The following is a 22,744-nucleotide window of genomic DNA, read 5'->3' as shown; positions in this document are numbered from 1 at the left end:
ATCCCATTATTACCATAGATATGGTGAAAGCTTCCTTAACTAAACTGAAAAGATCATCAAGCGCTGGACCTGATGGAATACCCTCCATTATTCTTTAGAATTGCTCGGAAAGTCTACAGGTTCCTTTGATGATATTATTCAATATTTCCTTGCGCTCAGGGATTTTTCCTAATTCATGGAAGAAAGCGTTCATCTTTCCTGTATTTAAAAAAGGTGATAAAAGTAATATATCAAATTACCGCGGAATTGCTGCATTACGTGTATCTAAGCTTTTTAAAATAATCGTTTTGGACTTCATTACCCACAACTGCTCTAGCTACATATCTTCAACTCAACACAGTTTTAAGCCAAAACGATCCACATCTACAAACCTGGTATGTTATACATCCTACGTAATTCAGTCGCTACAGGCGCAACAGCAGGTTGACGCCATTTATACAGACTTCTCCGCTGCTTTTGATAAAATAAATCACCAAATAGCTATTGCTAAACTTGACAGACTAGGATTCAATGGATCATTTTTGAATTATTTGCATTCGTACCTGATTGGTCGTAGTCATGTCACTATCAACTAGCTAAATGTCACTATCAACTAGCTACTTTACACGACGAAGATTGGAAAGTTTATGTCACTGGACTGCTGCCAACCAGTCTCTACCAATCATCACATATTGAGTGTCTGAGAGCCGATCTGTCATAACTTAAATTCTCTTGATATTATACTCACCAGGACGCTCATTGATTGCGATGCGATAGATATTATCTGCATTTCTCCTGTCACTGCTTGTTTACGATGTGACTAAATATTAATCAAGCAGCATAAACATTGAATTAAATTCATGTACACCTATAAACTCCCAAATCCGATGACTTTTTACAAGCAACAATGAACTTTTTCAATTTATGTTTATGTTAGTACTCTCATGGAATTTTTTTTTACTTCAACAGGGAATAAGAGAATGAGAGAGAGAACAAAACGCGTCACCTGTCTTTGACTGAGTATACTTCAACTTGGTCATTGAACTATCGAGTATCTCATTTGACAGACACTTTGACCGTACCGATTACAGTTGACGATGATTTTAGTCAGTCCGTCAAGGAGACTGTACAGCTGCACCTTTTCGAGCTAACTCGGGTGTACCTCAAGGCAGTTATCTTTGACCCTTTTTGTTCTTACTTTATCTGAACGATTTGAACCAGTACCATAAAACAATTTTTTTTAAACACAATCTCAAACAATACTTAAATTCTAGATTTAGCTTTAGGGTTAGCTTAGTCTCTAATCCACAAGTTTAGTTTAGTGCTCCCTTAGTAAGTCTGCTTCCATTCTCTATCGATTATGCAACCAAGAATAATATTCACCATTAGGTTTGTTTCTAACATCCGCTCGTCTCTCTCAATCCCCCGGCTGTCCACCATCTTCTTCGGAACTAACTAGATCTTTATGATGTTACTAATACTTTTTGCTTCCCCCCTTCTTCATCTTTTCACCATCTTTTGAGACAATTAACTTGATCTTTTGCCGCTTCCAACTTCTTTCGAAACGAACCCCCCCTCCCCCTTTTTCACCCCGTCGAACTCCTTCGTAATTCAATTTACTACAATATTCACTTCTCTCTTTTTCTCTCCTGTTTTTCCTGCATTGCTATTATTCACCGCTCTCCGAGGGCCACAGCCGCCGAGTGTTTGTGACTTGGGGGTTTTCCCGCAGACCCTCACGGACAGCAGGATGCGGCCTTCAACGTCACCGTCCAGTCACTCTTCACCCTCGCCGGGAGTAATTTTACTTTAAGCCCTTAGTATAAAGCAGTATATCTGTTGGATCTTTGTAATCTGTTGATATAAAAAGATGAGGTTTATGAGGTTTTATGCCTGCTGGAAAGAGAGATTGTAAATTTCAGCTCCAGCGGACTTTTCCCTGCTCCCAAATAAAATAAAAATAAAATAAAATAAAATAAACTACGCGAGCTATTCTTTTAAACCAATTACTTCGGGTGACTTACCTTATCCAAAAGCTACTACATGGAATGAGTCGTAGGCCTAACAAAAAATCGATTTTTTACTGTGAAAACATTTTTATTCTTCAGTATAATTTTCATCTAGAGCGATACACTTGACTCAACGGTCCTCCAACATTTTGATTTGTCAAGTCCTTTAAAATAGGCTTCCGTTTCTGCAATGATTTCAGCATTCGACGAAAATTTCTCTCCTTGGAGAAATCAGGTTAGGAAATAAATAACAGTCGCTTTGAATACTTGGGATGGTGGACCAATCCGTACTGCAAAATCATTCAATTTCACCGTTGCTTTTAAGCATGAATCTCCACGTTCCATCTTCCATCTGCACTCCGCCATAGATCGTCTGCAATATCTTTCTTTCGAAAACACAAAGGACGCGTTAATCCTCTATCAACTTAGTCCCGGTCTCCTGGTCTTAGAAAACAACCGGTCTAATGAGTGTTTTGTAGATGGTCAATTTCGTGCGATGGCGTACTTTTCTCGATCGAAGGGTTTTTCTGAGTACGCACGATTTCCTTACCAAATACGCCTCTGAATTTCTCTGCTGGTCGGCGGTCACTAGTGAGCCCAAATACACGAACTCGCCAACCACCTCGATATCGTCACCGTCTATAAATATTCGTGGTGGGAGACTCACATTTGTTCGTGAGAAGGTGGTGTCTCTGCACATTTCGGCCTGTGGCGAGTGCCCTGTACGTGAGCGGCTCAGCTTCTTTTAGAACTTCCGTGTATCATTTACGCGGTACATCTGTTCCATCGCTTCGTGATCTTGGTCTTCCAGGTGGCGCTTTTTCTTCCGAAAATCCGAGTTCTTTCTGTTCCACGCCTGTCTATATCATTTCTCGTTCGCTCGTTAGTTCGTGCGATGTTGCAGCATCCTAGCCCTTGCTGCGTTCTTCTCTTAGACCAACTGCTGGCATTCGCTGTCAAACCAGTCATTTAATAGATTCGATAACCTCGTACCTAGTACGGTTGCTGCAGAGCTACTTATGGCCGACCTCATATCCCTCAAGCCATCTTTAAGAGCCGCCGCGCCAAGCTTCTCTTCTGCTGGTAGCACAAACTCCAGTTGATGCGCGTATTCCTCGGCAGTACGAACGCTACCTAGCTACCCGAGATTGAGTCTCAGAATTCGTGTGCGACAAATATTGTGCACCGTCGATAGTTTTGAGTGCGTACAAACCATTGTATTTTTTTATATATTTGTTTATTTGCGATAGATGCGGACATTGATGACGTCGGAGAAAAATCGCCGTCAATGGGAACGTGTTCGGTTTGGTTTTCCGTTTGTTGATCAGGTGATCTCCTGGTGGCTTTGCGGGGGAAGAAAATGCCTAGGACTACAATTCTTCGGAAGGCTGCAAAGATCTCGCATCGTTGACCGTTGTAATTTATCGCCACATTCAGGTTATCCAGCCCGATCACAGGCCTGTTAATTACCTCCAGGCCTACTTGAGCGTTCATCTTGCCGATGAATAATTTTACATCCCGCCGTGGGCAGTTATCGAAGGTTCGCTCCAGCAGCGCATAAAATGCTTCCTTCTCTTCATCGGGTCTCGGTTCATGTGGACAGTGAACATTGATGATGCTGTAATTGATGAAGCGATCCTTGATCTTTAATACGCACATCAAGTCACTTATTGGTTACCACCCAATCACGAGCTGGCGCATCTTGCCCAATGCCCAGCTCTGATAGAAGGTAGCCGCTTAATGCCCGCTTAATCACTCTTTCTGTGCCGTCCAACAAGGTTTGAAGTTCATCATACAGCATTCGGTCATATCCTGGAACGTCTAATTGTGGTAGTAACTCCAGAAAACATGAAAAAGTCCAGGTTACACTAATCGTGAACTGAAATTACGTGAAATAACTGAAGCTGTAAACATATCAGAAGGCAGTGTGTTTTCAATTATGCATGAACATTTGACCTTGAGAACGCTCTTTTCAAATTGGGTTCTGCGTTTACTCACAGTCGATCAAAAACAAAAACGTGATTATGGTTTAGAGCAGTTTTAGCCATGTTTCCAAGCAATAAATCAGATTTCATTCGTCAATATGAGACAATGGATGAAACATGGATCCGTTACTTCAATCCGGAATCAAAACGATCGTCATCTGAGTGGAATGCAGTCGGTGATCCACGTCCGAAGTAATATTTGAATAAAAAGTTTATTAAGTTAATCACACGACTCATTGAGCAATGTGTTACCACCAACAACGTCCAATTCGGAGCAAAGCACAATGGATAACGTTGAACTGATATTCCTGCAATTCGCATTTTGAAAGTCAAATCAAATAATTCTTTTGAATTTCCTAATCATCAAACTACGAAAACTATTATGCATTTTATTCGTGTAAACCACGAAAGGCAAACACATAATCAGTGAGTGTTTTTATGTATTATTGGAGCGATTGAAGCTGTGAATGTAACGAAACAAAATGAAGTGCTCACAATACAATTCGTCAGCACTCAAAAGCATCGTAATCGTGGCTAAAATCAAAGATACGGGGTTTCAACTGCTTCCCCGTTTGACTTTCTCGGACTATTATTTATTCCTAAACCGTACAAGATTTAGTGTAGTATTTAGTAGTACTCGATAATATCATCATCGCAACGGATAACTTTTTTTCGGATAGAATCAAAAAGTTGGAGAGTTGTTCAAATAAAGGCGTAATTGAATAAAATCAAAAGAAATAAGTTTGAGTTTTGACATCATTATTTTCATTCCCGAAGAGGTTGACACGTTTCACATGTTGTCGTAATTTACGTCTTCTGAAACTGACATATTTGAGCGTCTAAAAGGACAAATTTTTACAAATTCATTAATTTTGATATAGTTTACGTGTTAGCCATAGTTTTAATTAAATGAGTCATATGTGGATTTACGTAACCTGTCAATTTCATAATTATTAGCTAAGTAATCTTTGTGCAATTCCAACAATCACCATGTCGATGTAAGAGATAATAAAAATCACACTTCAAAACAATATTTATGTCGTTTTCGCTTGAGAAAAATGAAACTGATCGAGGGTAGTTTCATAAAAAAAACGCTTTTCACAAAACTGGGGGTTTGAGCAAACCTGCTATAAAAACCAGGTTCGAAACTGATTCGATTCACAGTTCAACGATGTTAAAACTAGATTCGAAACTAGCTTCATACAAACGGTTTGACAGCAGTTAGGGTGCAAACTGGGTTAGGTTTGGTATCAAGCGAAAACGACATTAATATAGGCATAACTCTTCTAATGACGAATTTCGTTTTCATTCTCTGTCAATAGCAACTAAGTTTCTAGGGAGAAGTGTGCGAAATAATTAATCCAGCCGAATAGATACAATTCTTCAACTGCTTTGAACTCATAATAGATTTTTTTTATTTGACAATATATTTAATTAGGCACACTGCCTTAGCTCTTAGATGCCGAGGGCAGTCACAATAGATAATTAATGTTGATCAAACGATGCTTTGTAGAGTACAGAGGTCTATGAATGAACAACTTAAATTACAAAAGAAGATTGATTCGCACTCTACAAATCTGTTTCAACTCTTCTCCTTTTCGCAGACAAACCCGATGGGTTGGCTCTATTGTCTATATCCAGGCGTTGCCGACGGCAAACGGTAGCAAAGCAGTATCATCTGCAGCTCCTCGTGTCCAGAGCTTCCCCGACACCTCCCTCAACCTTCAAAGGTGACAGTTGTAAGCGTTTAAAAGCACCAGCGCCAAACGCCATTGTTACTATTTCTTTATGCTTTTTTTTCTTTTCCTAATTTGGTGGCATGCTCTGAATATGATTTCAATTGGATATGAAATATAACAACAATAAGAATGTCACTACTGCGAGTTCCTTTTCTGTCGAAGGGACCGGAAAAGACTCGCGTTTACCATTGCCATGGAACAGAAAAATCGTTAAAAGCTGAAAATAATAAATCAAAAAATAATTATATTCGCTCGTCTACCGTGTTCTCTTTCGCTCATGTGTTTTTGTCGTGGAAATTGAGTCGCGAATTATACTAGAGCCGCATACAAACACTACGCGTTGGGTTCGGTGTAAATACACACAATACACGATAAAATTGTTCGTACATAATCTCCCATCATTAAAATCGACAAAGCTTCCATTAAAAATATCTAGTAAACACTGCAATGCAAAAGACTGGGAATGAGGTAGCGAGCTAATGTGGAATGTTGCAGAGGGATTAAATTATAAGTAAGTCCTTGCTGGTTAGTTCAGGAGCTCTGTTTTCTTGAAAGGAGCTGTATGTAGGTATTTGAAAAAGCTTTTTCGACATAGAATAAAAGATCCTTACCACACAATGCTGCGCAAACAGAAGTAGCAGTTAAAAAGCATGAACCCACTGTAATTTTTATATTACACATATTTACATTAATCTTCTCCACTACACAAGAATGATTAGTACACTTGGGTGTAGTATGTATTATGTGTGTACTTCTCTTTCTCGCAGCACAAAAGAAGTTTTTTTCGTGTGTGCATCTGAATTTTTGATTGGAGTTTTTTCCGCAGCAAGCTCTGCTGTGGTTGTTTCTTTGCCAAGAACGTGTGAGGTTGCAAGAGAATAGGATAGCGTGACAGAGACATCGAGTGTAGTACTATCGAACCAGACACAGCAAACCTTGAGAGATCTGACACCCCGCGGCCACGATTCTTGTATTGCAGTCACGGCAGCATAGGCGTCATCACTCCCCAGCGGGAATCTGCACACCTAATCTCTTATGTTCGTCACGTACACACTGATGTACCAACAACTGACAAATATTAACCACAGAATTTCACCTTCTCGCTCTTTCTCTCTTACCAACTCGCAGCTTTGTCTGGAACTCTCTGTTCAATTTGCGCTTGCAGGAGATTTCAAATCGGGTGCCTTCGATGTTAACATGAACAAAGTGGTGCCATTTATGCTATTAAACCTAAGAAAAGTCCTTCAAGTTTGACTACCTAATTTGAGCCGGTTTTTAGCATCAAATCTTCTCAAAATTTCTTCGCATGCTTTAATCAATCAGTAAAAAAGGGTGTTGCGATTCAATCATTTTCATTCATTATAAATTAATGTCAAAATTCTTATTAGAACTTTAGCCCGCGTGAAGTTTTGTTGATGCGGATATAGTTGAAAATTCTAATTTTGATAACAACCAAAACAATAAATTCAACAAAAGCTGCGTACTCAAAGGGTACGTAATTTTCGAACATGAAGTTTGGATTTTGTCTTAATGCAGACCAAATCAATGAGGTCATCATATTATCCAGCTGATATAATGAACACATATAACATCCTGAACAGACTGAAATGGAAAATTTGTGCTCAATATGTTAAGTTCTTATATGATAACGCCTGTTGTAATACGCGGCTTTTAACCAAAACCATATTTGAAACTGTCTACCAATCCAGCAACACTGTTTGCTTCCATGGTCAGCAAAACAAAACTGTTTACGTAAAGCTCACTTTTGTGGATAGAGTACAGTGCGATTGGCACCAACAATACCACTAACCAACACATAACAAAGTGCTTAAGCAGCCAGTCCAGTAGGAAAACTAAACAGAGAATTTTTCCCTAGAGCGATCGCACAAATCAAATCCACTGGCGCGAGAGAAGGAACCATCGAAAGAATGAAAATGCGCTCCACCAAAAGCTCTCTCATCCATTCGATGAATTTTCTCACGCGATGTTTTTTTTTCATTCTCTGCTGCTAGCTGTTCACACTGGTGTTCGTTTGTGTACCAACGTGGAAGCGCGAGAAAAATATTGCGCGAAAAAAGAAAACGAGCGAGAGAAAAAAACTCGAAATACACGCGCATAAGTTTTGTTTCTCTGTGCATTGGTTGTAAGCATGGCAAGTGTGAGAAGTGCATCATTTTTTCTCTCGCTTTGACCGAAGCGAATATAATTAGGGTTCTCGACTTTTATTTCAACATCTCCGGTATGAATGGTTGTTCATGGTCGGCTGTGTGTGTTTGTTTATGTGCGATCGAAATGAACGACGCGAAACTTTTCGCGCGAGTGAGTGAGAGAGCGGAAAAGAAGTAGAATGAAAAGTAAACGATACGAGAAAAATAGGAGGAGGTGTCAACCATTACCTCCTCTTTTTGACGGCAGCCGGTTGAGCTCGGAACGGGTCTTCGGCCTTTGTGTAGCGACAGTTGTAATGCTGATTGTAGTGTGTTTTGTTGTGTTGTTATGTATGTCGTGCGGGAGAACGAGTGCAGCCAGTAGCAGCAATTCGACAGTGAGCAAGAGTAGAGGCAGCCGTCGTTTCGTTCGATTTCGTCGGGGTTTGTGTAGTGGCAATTATCAACCAGGTGACATTACAAGCTATTGGTAGTAAAGTTACGGCTACCGTATCACGGGACGGTATCACGGCACTTTTGCAGAACCGTGTTGCACTGACTGCCATTAGATTGCGTTCGACGTGCGTGATTTTTGATTGTGATTTTAAGCTGCGAGTTACCATTAGCGGCGCCGGTTGCCATGATCTGTTCGTAAACAATAGTTTGTCCAGAAGTGCAATGATTCAGCAAGATCAGAGTACCCTTATGTTAGGCAATTAAGAAGAGGAAAAAAACATAACGGATTATGGAATGTGCTACTTGAAAGAAAATTCGAATTTTAAGGAATGGCCACAATGTTCAATCATGTTGAGTTATTGATAAGTGCATGTTTGAAGCTTCATGCTGCTAGTGACCGATAGTTGCAGCATTTGCAGTGTTCACATCGAATAAAAGCAACAGCTTTGGTCGACGAAACAAACAACAAACCACCCAAATAGCAGTTAACTTGTGTTTCTGATGTGCTGTGTAATATGCAAATAAATTTCTAGTTCAACCTTGGCATCGGAGAAAACAAGCACAGAGTGAATGATCGAAACAGTGATAGGCAGCGAACGGCGGTCCAGCATACCAAGCGGAGAGAAAACCATGTCACATTTCCCTTTCCGAGGATCGCCCACAACCCAGGTGAGTGGCGAACGAATTGGGAGCTCAAATTTTGAGTGTGTACATCGATGATAGTCGCACTGTCTCGAAGGTCGAAAGTGTGCTGTTGGGAGGTGATAACAAGGCACTCTAATTAGTCCAATTTCACGGTGATCCATCACATCGGTTTATCAACTGTTTGGTCGACGGAGTGGCCGAGTTGCGGTTGGCGAACAGTCACTGCTTCTCTTGTATTTCGGTGATGTTGTGATCACAGAGGTGGGGTTCAGTAGTATGGTCAAAAGAGTTGTTCGATTAGATCTATTTGAAGAATTATTGTCGCCTTGCGTTCGGTTCAGTCCGATCCCATTCGATAACCAAATATCGCAACTTATCGCCGGTGTTTTTTTTGGCTTTTCACCATACTGTCTGTTGCGATGAATATTAAATAATCATCGGTCATCGATTGTCACACAATGTTTCATATCGACTTGTGAGAATTTGCAGTGACATAGTCGATATTTTGAAACGACATGTGTTTTGATGATTGAGTAGAAGGGAAATATTTTTTATTTTTGTTATCGCAAGCTCTGAAGTTCGCCTGAGGTATTTGATTATCTGATCAGTAAGACTTGCGATTGGTAGTCCGTTTGCCTATTACTTTACAAGATATGAGTTTGTTTTTACTAAACTAAGAGGATGCAACTAAATTTTCAACACTCGATATTTTGAGTTAATATATCATTTCTACATAATAAAATTAAGAATGCAAAAAAAAACATGTCAAATTACTGTAATTTTACTACTATATTGATAAAACAAATGTATTAAGTTGTATGAAAATGTGTTTCTTCACAAAAGAGACCATAATGTTAGTACTAGATTTACAATCATACAATAACAGGATGCTCGCTGAAAATAACATCCTCGAGTTACACTTCATAGGTTTCGAATCTTTTTGAAAATCCGATAGAATCATATCATTTTGAATTTTCAAATTTGAGATTCAATGCTGCTGTTCAAACAAATCCAAATCGTCGTAATACTATAAATAAAATAGCTCCATCCTAATCAATTTTTGCCTTTCGTAATTAGAAGGGCTATACAATCACTTTGAAACTGACTGTTGAATGGAGAAAAGGATGGGCAAGGGTGAGAGAGTTTATGTAATTAAAATTTCAACCGGATTGGATTGTTGGTCTTGAAAATACAGGATGACAAGTGTTGAAAGTTTCAAATCGTCATTGAATAAGTCGAAGCAAAAAAAGGATAAAGTCTTCTGAGCCTGACTCACAACTATTCTTGTACTCTGTTCTAGTCTTGTTAGTTGATGGCCATACAACTTCTGGTTCTGGAGGCCCGGAAGTTGCGGTCGAAAACTCCAAAACGGCACTAGCATCGATTTCTCAGAGATGATTGGATAAAATTTCACAATTTTAGATCAAAATAAAAGGTCTTATGATTTCATTGAATTTCATTTGAATCCAATTCTTTGTTCCAGTAAAACCTGGTGATTTCATACCTTAGTGGCGACGTCAGAAACGTAGAATAATTCCTAAACTTGGCTCAAAACTGTTTCAATCAGTAGGTTTTGTTACTTGATGGCCATACAAACTACATTCAGCTACTCCGGTTCTGGAAGTAGTGGCCAAAAACTCCTAAACGAAACTCACGTAGATATTTTTGGACCGATTTTCAAAAACTAAGATTGAAACGAAAAACCTTATGCTCCCAAAGATTCTTGTAGAAAAACTTGTACGCGGAAAAATGTACGAAACATTTGAAAAGTGTTTAAATCGGGTTTATTTTTCAGGAAAGATTATTGGTATTTTTATTAAGCTGTAATCTGAAGTTAAAGTATCATTTAAACGAAAATTTATCGAACTATACGTTATTTCAGTGTGAATGCCGCATAGAAAATCTTCCAACTGGTAGTCTTACTGACATTTGTCGAAAACAAGGCTCAATGGAAAATAATAATTCTTTTCGTTTCATTGTTCTTAAAATATCCGAAATTGTTAAACTGTTCTGCTGTCCAGGATGGATAACAATGCTGTAACTTCTGCTGGAAATAGTGTAAAGAAGCTTTCTTCTTCCGTTTAAGAATCGATCGATATCCAACCTTGGAAATCGGGTATTAAAATCCAGAAGATGAGAAAATACACTGCAAGAATTTGACGCTTCTTTTAATATGCAACTCACTTGAAACCCGTTAGCGATGTGAACCCGAATTGGAATAAGTGAATTTCTCAATTATGAGACTGAAAATTTGTATTATTGCCTTAACCATGGATATTTGATGTTTAATGTTGGGATTTCATTGCTGGTTGTAACAAAATATATAAATCTGTTGACGAAGTGTTCCGAAAACTTTTATCAAATTTTGGTTCACGACTCGTTTGTATGCTAAATGCAATTATAAAGCTTTCAGTTAAATTCAGTTTTAAACCGAATATATTTCACGTTTTTTGTTTCCAAAATACTGAGCTCAAAATACAAAATAAAAAGATTATAAGAATATTTTTCAAGTGCTCCTGCGATGATCGTTAATCGATATATAAGTTGTAGTAATTGTCATTTTAAGCGGGTTTGAAAAATGCAATAACTGTTTTTGAACAACAAGTACAGAAATGTATGGGAGACCTTCCGAAACTTATATTCTCAAATATAGGTAAAAGATTTACCTCATATGTTATTATCAATGTTGTGTTATGTATGTATACTTTCATGTAACCCAAAAAAGCACTGCAAATTTTACTCACCACTCAGTATCTGTATGGTATTATTCAGAGTAAAAGAAGAACCCACCAAAATGAACGCCAATTTTTCCGGTATCCCGGCGACAACTCGCACAATGTGTGTCACCGCAATCTGTCCAAAAAGTCACACAAACACTGATCCAAACAACAAACCAAGATCGCATTTTCTATTTGTCAACAATCTTTGCCGAATTTCACTCAATAGTATCAGAATCCCCTCGGGGAAAGCCCTCTTCCTTTTACTCACTGTCCCTCCTGTATTTCAGTCCAAAGAAAAACCGCCCATTCAAGTCACGTACCAGCATAGAAATTTCATCACCTCTACAAGGCGCAAAGCCCCAATGGACAGAATGAAGGAAAAATCTATTCTTTATTTATTTTGCGAAAAAAAACAGAAACACAGCATCGAAGTTCGCAGTTCTATGCAGAATACCGTCGGGTCCATCCTGTCAGCCCCCCTGTCGCAAGAGGAAAACACAGAGAAAAAAAGATTCGACCAGCCCCTCAACAGATTTTTATTTTACCCCGGAGGCAATGACAATACCACCGTTGCCGCTGGCACTGCTATCAAAAAGGGAGCAGCCCGTTTTTAACTGCCTACTGCGTTCTTTAAAGTGACGTGAGCAGTCGGAAAAATCGATACTTTTGACACTCGTTCTGCTGCCCTCCGGGGGGCACTTTTTTCGCTTTCACCCGGCCAGCACTTTGGCGTTGAAATGCTACTTTTCAATAGAGAATTTTGTATACTCCACCATCACGACAATTCGTATAAAAGGAAACAACTCGACTGGATATGAAAGAGTCAACTTTCTCTTCACACACGCACACTCCCGAGTGGGAGGGTGAGTTAGCGCGTGTGTAACGTTTCCGCTCAAAGTGTGAAATTTTCAAATGTTTTCAATTTTCCTGGCGTCTGGCTTTCCGGCGCAAAATTGTATCCTTTCAGGGATTTTCAGGGAAAAGAGGTGCCCTTTACTCTTTCCACTCGATCGCTTTCGCTACTGTATTTTGTGAGTATGCGTTAAGAGGCCAAGCAGAATGCGTGCGTATTTTATGCTTTCCCAGTACACGTGTCGATATATAGCACACATCGAACGAAGGAAGCGTATGGAGGTCTTATTTTGGCATGAGTGTTATTCTTCCTGTGGCTCGTATAACATTACTATTCTGCATTGAAATAAGGTGCGTCGTTAGAGAACACCCGTTTGGAATCGATATTCTGCATTCTTTTTTGTTGATAGCGATTTTTACAACTTCAAAACTTTCAAAACTTCAGTTTCATATAGATATTCTTTCCATTACATAATCGAATATAACACGTGATTATAATAAATGACTGATCGAAATTAGAGCTTGAAAGTTTATGCCATGTTAAAACATGTGAATTTTTAAAAAGAATTGACAAGTCAAGAGAAAAAAATTGAAAATCATGGCGTGATAAATGGGTTATGAGATTCGTGACTTAAAATATGAATATTAAAAAGATGATAAATTCTAGAACTTATTTATTGATTAGAAGAACATTACTACAAAAGAGCCTAAGGTAACAGTTATATAAAATATAAGTGTGAATAAAAATGTTTTTGCAAACTTGTAATTTCAATATTTTCTTTTAAAAGCGAATAAGCTGCCATTCCGATCAACACACAATAGCAAGTTTACAACACAAACCAATTATGTAGCTAGTTGAAATAACGAAAAATTCCAATAAATTCCTAAAAGAGATATATTTTTGATATGGTTCTGTTATGGCTTACTGATCGGAATTGCAAGACTAAGCGATCTAATACTTGTTATACTTAAGACTCGAAAATGCGTTATGAGAAATAATCATTAAACTTTACTTGCCTCAAAAAGCAACTGACCCTGAAGTTCTTTGTTGTGGTAATACTATGATTATTAAAGGAACGTGACACTTGACTTAATTTGTTCTTGTTTTCCTGAACATCACGAAAAAACTTATTCCGAACATGTTATAATGGTGTACTGATGGTCACTAAAATGCTATTTAGTACAAATGAAACCATACCATAATCTGAACTAGTCACTAAAGGACGATTTTGTACATAAAAACATCACAAATGAGTGATAAACAAACATCAAGGTTCCAGGAATGCAATAATAAGGTCCATTATTTGGTCTAAATTGTGTGTAGAAAATAAAATGATGGGAAACGAACTTTAAAAAAAACTTTAACTTTGCATAGTGTGATGAAAATGAACTTTAAACTGTGCACGCTTCCGACATGGGCTGAATTCAAATGCATATTTACTTGGAAAGGAAAGGGTTGTTGCTACTAAAAATCGAGAAATCCTCTGCATTTGTGCTTGCACCAAAGGAAGGGGTAATGCATATGTTAAAACAATAACGTCATGTACTTATTGGTCTAGGTAGCTGGCTACCGAGAATGCTTTGAAGTTTAATCATACTATTGGTAGGGTAATATAAATACTCTGGACAGCCACCTGTACGATAACGCATGCAGATATCTATTTCCGGTTGAACCATCTTGTGGACATATGCGCCTAACACGAGTATAGAAGTTTTAACCTTAAGGTCATTCGCTTCTTCGGGCCAGAAACACTTTCTGACCCTATGTTCAGGGCTGGGAATCGAACCCAGGAGGGCTGCATGAAAAGCATCGACTAACCCATCAGGCCATTACCCGTCCTCCTAAACTGTTTTTTACTGATTAGCAACACATAAACATGCAAAACAAGATTTTTGATTTTTTTTTTTCTTAAATACGTTTATTTCATAGGCAATATACATAAGTTTTTCTTCGACGTGGCATCCACAATACATAGTACTTTAAACCTAATACATTTCGAATATCATATTAGTATGTTGGTATTCATTAGTTAACCTAAACACTCATCGAGCGAGTTGCTATTAATTACATTAAAAAAATACATTTATTTTGTACATGATCGTATAACTATTTCAGGTTTGCTTGTATCAGTTCATCACTTTTATTCATATAATATAGCTGGCAATTGGTTGAACTCATGGAAGAGAAAACAGTCTAACATAAAATAAAATTAAATTGGAACTCCAATGCACTTAATGAAATGATAAAGAAGTTTCATGTAAGGAAGGTCACGACAAGTAAGAATATCGCGAATTATATGTTCATGGTGTCGATTTGTTAAGTAGTTTTTTGTCGTTGGAACGGAATCCAAAAACGTTGTTTTCGAGAAAATGTTGAAGCAAGTTAAAAAATTTCTAATGAAATGCTGAACGCGAGTGAATTCAACGAACTGTATCTTTGAAAGTATTCGAACTCTGAAAAGTTTTAGTTTTGTTCTCAGATATATATCTACCAGTTAGAGCAATAAATAAGAACACATAATTTAGTGGACTATAGCTACCAGATGTAATTCCCTAAAATAATCAATAATTCTGATTTGAAAAAACTTTCCTAAATAGTTATTTTAATGACTTCATTTGAGATAGTTTCTTTAGAACAAGCCCCGGGTTGCTGGTTCAATGCATAGGACACTGGTCTTACAAACCAGTTGTCGTATGTTCGAGCCCCGACCTGGAAGAATTCGTAGTGTCAGTAGGATCGTAGCACCAGCCATGCAATGTTTCTGTACTCTCTGAATCGACTGCGAAATCTGTTGAAACAGAAGGTCAAATTCCACTACAGGAATGTAATACCAAGACTTTGCTTGTTTTCTTTAAAATGGCCTCACATCGAAAATTACTTTCTGGAATAAACCCTACAAAGGTTACAAATCTACATTTATCAAATGTGCCATTTTTTTCAAAGGGAAGTAGAAGACAAATGATTCAAGCTTTGCTGATATTTAAGAAAATAGTAAAGTTAGACGTAACAAAAGCTAAGTACTGCATTGTAACAAAATATTAAATTCACGGTAACGCCAATCCACATATGACACAATTCAGGAGAAATTTGTTTGTAAATTGATTGAATTTGTCAATCGTGATTTAAATCATGCATCAAATGTGTGTTCGATCAACTGTAAAAATGAATCGTTTCCAACGCTCGAATGTGTCGTTAAGTAGTAAATTTACAAGAATTTTTCCTAGATGTGTGCTAATCAAATATGAGGAGGTTGTTTGGGGCTACATTGATTGATTTTTTTTAAATAATAAACCAAATTATTATTCAAAATCAAAATTTTAGAAAATAGATATATAATTCAGAATCTTATTTTTGATGTCACTTTTTAGATAACTCTGGCCGAATGGGAAGGCTACGTTACTCATATGAACACTGGCATCGCAAAGCCAAGCTAATTATCGAAAAAAAAGTTTTTTTTTTGAAATGTACTTGGACCGGTCATCAAGGCAGACTTGCACATCTCGCGAGAGCGCTCACGATTTTTATCCTTTTTCATGTATTTATCCGTACTTGTATGCGTACACATCTTGGCACCTGTGTACGTTTTGATATATTCATGTTTATATTTTAAACATTGGGAAAATTGGTGGTGAGCACATAATATTAATAAAATTAAGATGACTGAAAATATTATCATTCGATTTATCATGCACTCAATCTACTGAAAAATTAACATTCTGTTTTCAGTAGCTAATTAGAGAATATGATTATATTTAAATTTATTATTTTTTTGTATATCAGATTATTTAAAATGGACATATTTAAGGGTTCAACATAAATGATGCAATAGTATTAAGTTAATAAGTAGGATGTGTGCCTAAATAAGTTAGCTGCTACTTGGTTTATGATGCAAAACAAGTCTTCGAGTTAATTCAAACAATGTTTACAGTATACATTTTTTTCTTTCAGAAGAATGAACTAATACTTAAAAGTATACGAACAAACGAAGAGTTATCGGTGCGGTGTGAATTTTATCACAACGTAATTTACTGTCTATTTTAGAGTGTATATTTTTATAATAATTCATTATTACTCATGATTGTGAAACTTTTCTTAATCATTACTAAATATTTATGACATACATCGATTATGACTATTTGCAGCTATTATACGAATATATTTTTTTGGTAACCACACCAGCATTGCACATTAATGTTACGGTTTACTAAGCAAGTAAATAAGAGACCGACAACCGGAACGAACGCCACCGCTTCATTACCCTTATTGATTTATGCTAGCTACAGTAATTAATGGCCGGGAGTCCGTCCCCGGGTGACCCTCTTTGACTGGGCAGATGTTTGTGACCCTTCCCTGTCTGTGACAGCGTTATACCAGCTTCCCTCAAGATGCGGTAATTAAATTGTAATGAAAACATTAAAATTCAATTTCAGACAATTGAATTGAGACGCTTTTCATTAACTTATCGGTTCGGTTTCTCTTCCTTCGTGTTGATCCTTTTTTTCAGTTGTTGCTTGCTTCATTCTTTCCTTCTTTCGATGATTTATGTTTTATTTTCCACCACGCTTGCTGTTTTTGTTTGTTTTTCCACCTTTCTGCTTGATCCCTGCTCGCCTTGGTGATTCTGGGATTGCCGTACCTCGCTGGTGTTTATGTTTCTCATTCATTTCGAATTCATTCATTAAATATTCAGTTGTTTGATTCTCTCGGATGACAAAAAGAGCAACAGCATTGGCTACATCAACAAAGTGCGCTCTACAAAAAAAAGTTCAGCCGTTTTTGGAAAAGATTGATGATCCTCCTAGTAGTTCCTTGATCGCTGCCCTTTTTTTTCTTCTTTCTTTCGGTACGGTTCCTTTATTTTGTTTTCTTTGGAGGTTTAACGTTTGGGTAAATACCTATAATTTTCTGTCTTATTTTCTCACTTTTGTGTCCAATTTAACACGGCGGTAAACAGTTTCTCTGTTTCCACTTTGATACTGAAAGGAAGCGAACATTGTGTAGGTTTTCGATTGATAATTTATTACTTTTTGATGCTTTTGGTTTAAATCTAAGAGATACAAACGCATTACTGAGTACTGCCAGTTCCGGTGCTTCCGGGTGGCCTGTCATCTTCACAAAGTTAGACGAGTGAAAATACAGCGCAGACACAAATAGTCGAAGGGATAGCGTAGCGTAGTCAAAACAGTTGGCCGCAGATGTTACGCAAAGACCAAACCGTGTTCACCCACGGTGTTGAACACTAATCAGTCCACACCTCAATAAGTCATTCATGGCACAAATCAGCGCTTCCATTTACGACTCAATTATACGAGCAGATTCGGCTGGCAACCATATTCTAATGACACAGTGTTATTTGACGGGTTTCAACATGGCTTCCATCAAAGCACATACCGTACGTGATAAAATTAGCCTGGTAGGCGGTTTTTGTGGTTTTTGTCTCCAATCGCGGAACTCATTGCTCAAAATTACTCGCTAGCTCGCTGTATATGATAGTTTTACAGCATATCACCAATCACTTTGCCAGCGAGGCTAGTTTTCGCTAACAAATTAGATAAATGTAACTACGCACTGTACATGCCGTTGTTGGGTGGCTTTCAAGTGAACTGCTGCTACTCGCCTATCTCTGAAATTGAGCCATAATTTTCAAGTACGCGTACACACTCACGAAGCAGGCGGTCGAGAGCTGACAGCTGAGAGGGAGCTTTGCACCAAAACAGGATCGTTAAAATCGCTACCAAACCAAACCCAGCTTACCTCAATGCTTACTACGAGGGCTGGTGCGGAGATGACGACGATGATGATGATGACGGCGATGATATTGTGTATGGTGGTGTGTTGTACCGGCAAGTGGTTAAGCCAACAACTTTGGCTTTAGGCGCTGCTGCCGTCGATGCTGTTGTTGATGTTGGAGCAACAATTTACATAAATTTTGAACAGCGAAACAGTTTAAGAAACGAGTGTATCCATATTCCGTTTGAGTCCGGTTCGAATTGTGCGGTGCAGATAGAAATGTACCGCTGCTGAAGTGTTGGCCACTTGGTATATTGAGAAACCGGCCCCCTGAACAATAACAATCATAATAATTAAATTCATATTCAAGTACGTACGAACGGATAATAAAGATGTACACTTTTGTTCGAAAACACAAAAGTTCACTACACTCAACTCTCTGTCTTGGTTGGTTAGTCGTAGGTTGAAACATGAGTATTTTTCTCCGCACATAAGATTCGATTGTTGGTTTTCTGCTGCGCGCCTGTTGTTCGAATTCATATTGGCAGAATAAGATCAAGCGGGGATGTAGTCCATCCACTCCTTTTAGAAGTGGATTCGATTGATTGGTCTATATAATTGTTACTGTACATTATCATTGATGGATCATAATTTTCAATTGAGCGATTAACGCATTGTTCTACAATAATACTATATACATTAAATAAAATACTTAAACATTTTCCTTTCCTAATGTTTTTTTTGTGAGTAGCCAGTTTCCTTAAATGACTTACTTGAGAATAAAATCTACAAATGTTCTGTGCATCAACTCGTTTTCACTCTATATTATTCCGAGATAATTTTGAATTTAATTATTTCTAATATTATTTTGGTTCCTCCTGGTCTTCAACTTCATGAGAAACTCAACTCAGAAAAAATTGCAGTATCTTACAGTACCGCAAAACAACTTCATCCCTGACCACATCGGTGGCGAGTATCGATCCGGGCTGCGCACTTTTGATACCCACAAAGAAACATGAGAAAGTTGTACAAGAACCATTTTTTCCTTCTGACATAATCCTCCCGCTTCTTATCCAACGTTCGGTTCATTTTTTTTGCTTTCATCACCACACCGTACTCTACAATCCGACGCAGCTAGTCTTCTGTGGTTAACTGGTTCCCTCTTGCCGTTGATCTTTTGCTCAAGTGGCTGCAAACGGAAGGTCTTCTCACAGGCCAACTAGACGTTCAATGTTTCGAATACACTTTTTATAACTCTCTTCACAGCTAACAACAAAACAACTCGGATTTTCGCTGTGTGGCTCTATTTTCTGGACCATTTACAAAAATCATTCAACGAAACCCTCTCCCCGTAGTACATTATGGAAAACCTCCGGCTCCGGCACTTGAGAGGCCGCCATCCTCACAGCTCGTTGGGCGATGGATCATCATGGCTCGTAAATTTAGTTATCATAATATGTGTCTAGTTAAGTTAAACGAGTTCTTATTTGAAGTGAGCCCGAGTCGATATATGTTTGGCTGTATTTTTGAGTAGTAATGGAGAGTGGAAAAAGCGTCTGTTACCATGGTTTTAATGAGTGAGAATTGAGTTTCATTGACACTTGAAATTTTCTTTAAAAATCGATTATGTATTTCAACAGTCGCTTTACCCAGCGTACGTTCGTTGGTCGGACCAAGAGGCAGTCTTTTTCTGTCTGGTAATGGCTGGGCTGCTGAGATTGGACCACGCAGGCTATGTAATTTTGAAAGATGTTTTTAAAACATGGCTCGAAAGATCGCGAACAAGACGGTAAGCAAAAAAAGCGTTTATTGCCGCAACGGCATTGCTCAATTAAAATAGAGCAATGCGGATATCGGCGAGTCTCCGATTCGATTCAGCCTTCCATCGCTACATCATACGGTAGATCAGGTTTTTTTTTATTCAATAGAATGTGGTAACGTTGGAACATACCCGATTCAACTCGGAATAGTTGCAAGCAGACAGACAAGTGGAGTTAAATCGGTATTTCGATTTCAACTCCACTTCCGATGATTATATTGAATGTGCTATGCTGTCAGTGCATGCATCGGTTTCACACAATGTATGTGCCTATACCGGTTCCGTGCAGTAACTGGTGCAAACTCTTTTCTCAGTAGCTGACTAGATTCTTCATAATATGGTCACATTTTATCGCCGACTACGTGGAAACTCTCATATTTTGCATCTTTCCTGCGAAAAAGATGCACTCGAATTGTTTTCTAGCGTAGAACATGGAGAAACAATCAACTATAGGTATTTTATTTTCATTAGTCCACCAGAGTGCTAGCGCCCAGAGCATCCGTTGTTGCCAAAGCGGAATCAGATTTCAGCACTCGAGCCAGATTCATTTTTCAGAACTGCCACTAACCAATTCCACATTTATCGTTCATTCTATTCGGCCGGCAAACAACGACGCGAAAGCTAACACTGTTGATAGTTGTGCAAATGTAAAACAGTGTTTCTGGGCCCTACCGCAGCAGGACATAACTATCGATATACACTTCTAGCATGTAATGCTCCATTTCAACTAAATGGTGTTTTCTCAGGAACTTATTGGCGGTCTGACCTAGTACGATGCAGCTTCTTTCAGACTGTACTGGTTCTGCTTGTTTGTCTCTATTTCAAAAACAAAACTGAATCCTCCTCTGGAAACTACACAACAAGTGTTTACGTTGTTGAATAGGAAAAGTTTTACCGAGCTCCCCCAACTTCTGCATTAATGAACGAGCATTTTGAGATTCTGCTACTTCTCGCTTACGAGTTCTTTATGATTAATACAGCCTTGAAGTGCGCTGGGGAAACATTTTCCCTTGTTTAATTATGTCGTACAGTTTTGTGAAATTTACAATGATAACCGAAATTTTCTACGGTTGTCTCGAGTTGCATGAAGGATGTCGGTTACTTCTGTTGTCAAGAGGTTTTCTGCGGCAGTTAAACTTGTCATTTCTTTCCCTTTTGGAACTCATGTTCTGATGAAAAATTTGTTCTACTATTGGAACAGGATTCCAATGTTTCATTTTTTCTGATAGATAAGATAAGTGACACTTGTACTTGTGCATATGGTCTGACCCACTGAAATCTATAAATGTGTCACGGCTTACAAAAATTATGTCCTGGGCTGTCACGGTCTAGCACCAGTTCAGCTCTCTATGACACCTCTAACTCAGTAGTAATCGATAACTTCGCCATCGTCAAACATGACTTTGAATGGTAAAACCCTTTGGCTGTTTGAATGTTTGTACACGTAGAATCGCGAATAAGCAGGTAACAACCGTAATGCAATTATCGAGCGAGACGAACATCGCAATGTTCTAATTGAATTAAAACAGGCCCAAGGAACTGCAACCAAATGCTGAAGCGGCAAGAGTGCAAAGTGCAACCCTGCACAAAAGTACATTGAATAACAAAACAACAACGCGATCAAGACTCAACACACGGCTAGCAAAAAAGGGCAGTCACTGGTTGACTGACAGGAACAAAAATTGAATAACAAGCCTGCAGAGTGTTTAGACTGTGCTACAGAGGCTAGTTTGGGTTTGGGTCGTGTAGGAATATGTCAGCAGTGTCTGGTTACGTTCATTGAATAGCTAAAGTTTGAAAGTTTGTTTTTCACTTTTCTTAAAATATTGTTTAAAATAGTTTGGTTTTTTTCATAGGAGTGTTGACTTAAACCTTGTCTAATGGAGCACAACGGAACAGCAAAATATTTGTTGTTTTTTTAGTGACTGCGTAAGACAAACGTTTTTTATGAGTATACATTCGTCAACCAGACGGTAAAACAGGAAGCATATCTGCGAAGGACCCAGACAATGTTTCGTGTTGGTTAGTTGAAAAAATTTCGGGTGTTGACAAATTTTACCGACCAGACGCAACGCGCGTATTTTTTCAACTGACTGGAAAGAAACTCATGGTTGCGTGAATTTTTTATGAGGAACAGCAGGCAATGAAAAGGCTGATTAACTGACCATACTCGATGCCCTTGACGGAGAAAATTCACGAAAGACCCGTAGGTTTCAATTTCGATCTAATTCTCCTTGTTCCTTCATAAATCTTCGTTGTAGTAGCAGATTGCCAAATCTATTCAAAACACAGGTATTTTACATTTTCCGAACAGTCTGGCTTGTACAACGAATGAACGTTTTATTGTTTTTAAATAACTTTAATCGGGGAGTTTTTAGCATACCACATCTAAACTATTTCTCTTTTTGTTTTTTGTTTTTGTTATTTTCATTACTATCGATACCACACTTATATCAGCACATGTTACGAAAACTGCTTTTTGTAATGAGCTTGTTACAGTTTGGTGATCGGGTTGGTATTGAGAGCCAATTTCTATTGAGACAGTTTAGGCCTGAGGACAGTGTGTCGCGTATATATTTTGAATCGACCACGTTGCTCCCTTAATTCCCTTTGCGTAGGTGTGTTTAGGAACCTTTTTGAGTCGACTTTAATTCTCTCCTCT

At 38.2% G+C, this 22,744-nt stretch overlaps 1 protein-coding gene across 1 annotated transcript in view; it reads left to right on the top strand.

The window, feature by feature from the left end:
• The first annotated feature begins 8,172 nt into the window (after positions 1-8,172).
• LOC131435114 (homeobox protein caupolican) overlaps positions 8,173-22,744 on the top strand; it is a 78,279-nt gene continuing 63,707 nt past the window's right edge. The window contains exon 1 of the mRNA XM_058602651.1: positions 8,173-8,984. Coding sequence (XP_058458634.1) covers positions 8,886-8,984 — 99 coding nt within the window. The 5' untranslated portion in view covers positions 8,173-8,885. The remainder of the gene's footprint in view (positions 8,985-22,744) is intronic.

The sequence above is a fragment of the Malaya genurostris genome, chromosome 3 (assembly GCF_030247185.1).
Source record: "Malaya genurostris strain Urasoe2022 chromosome 3, Malgen_1.1, whole genome shotgun sequence".
Classification (NCBI taxonomy): domain Eukaryota; kingdom Metazoa; phylum Arthropoda; class Insecta; order Diptera; family Culicidae; genus Malaya; species Malaya genurostris.
This window is presented reverse-complemented; position numbering and strand designations above follow the sequence as displayed.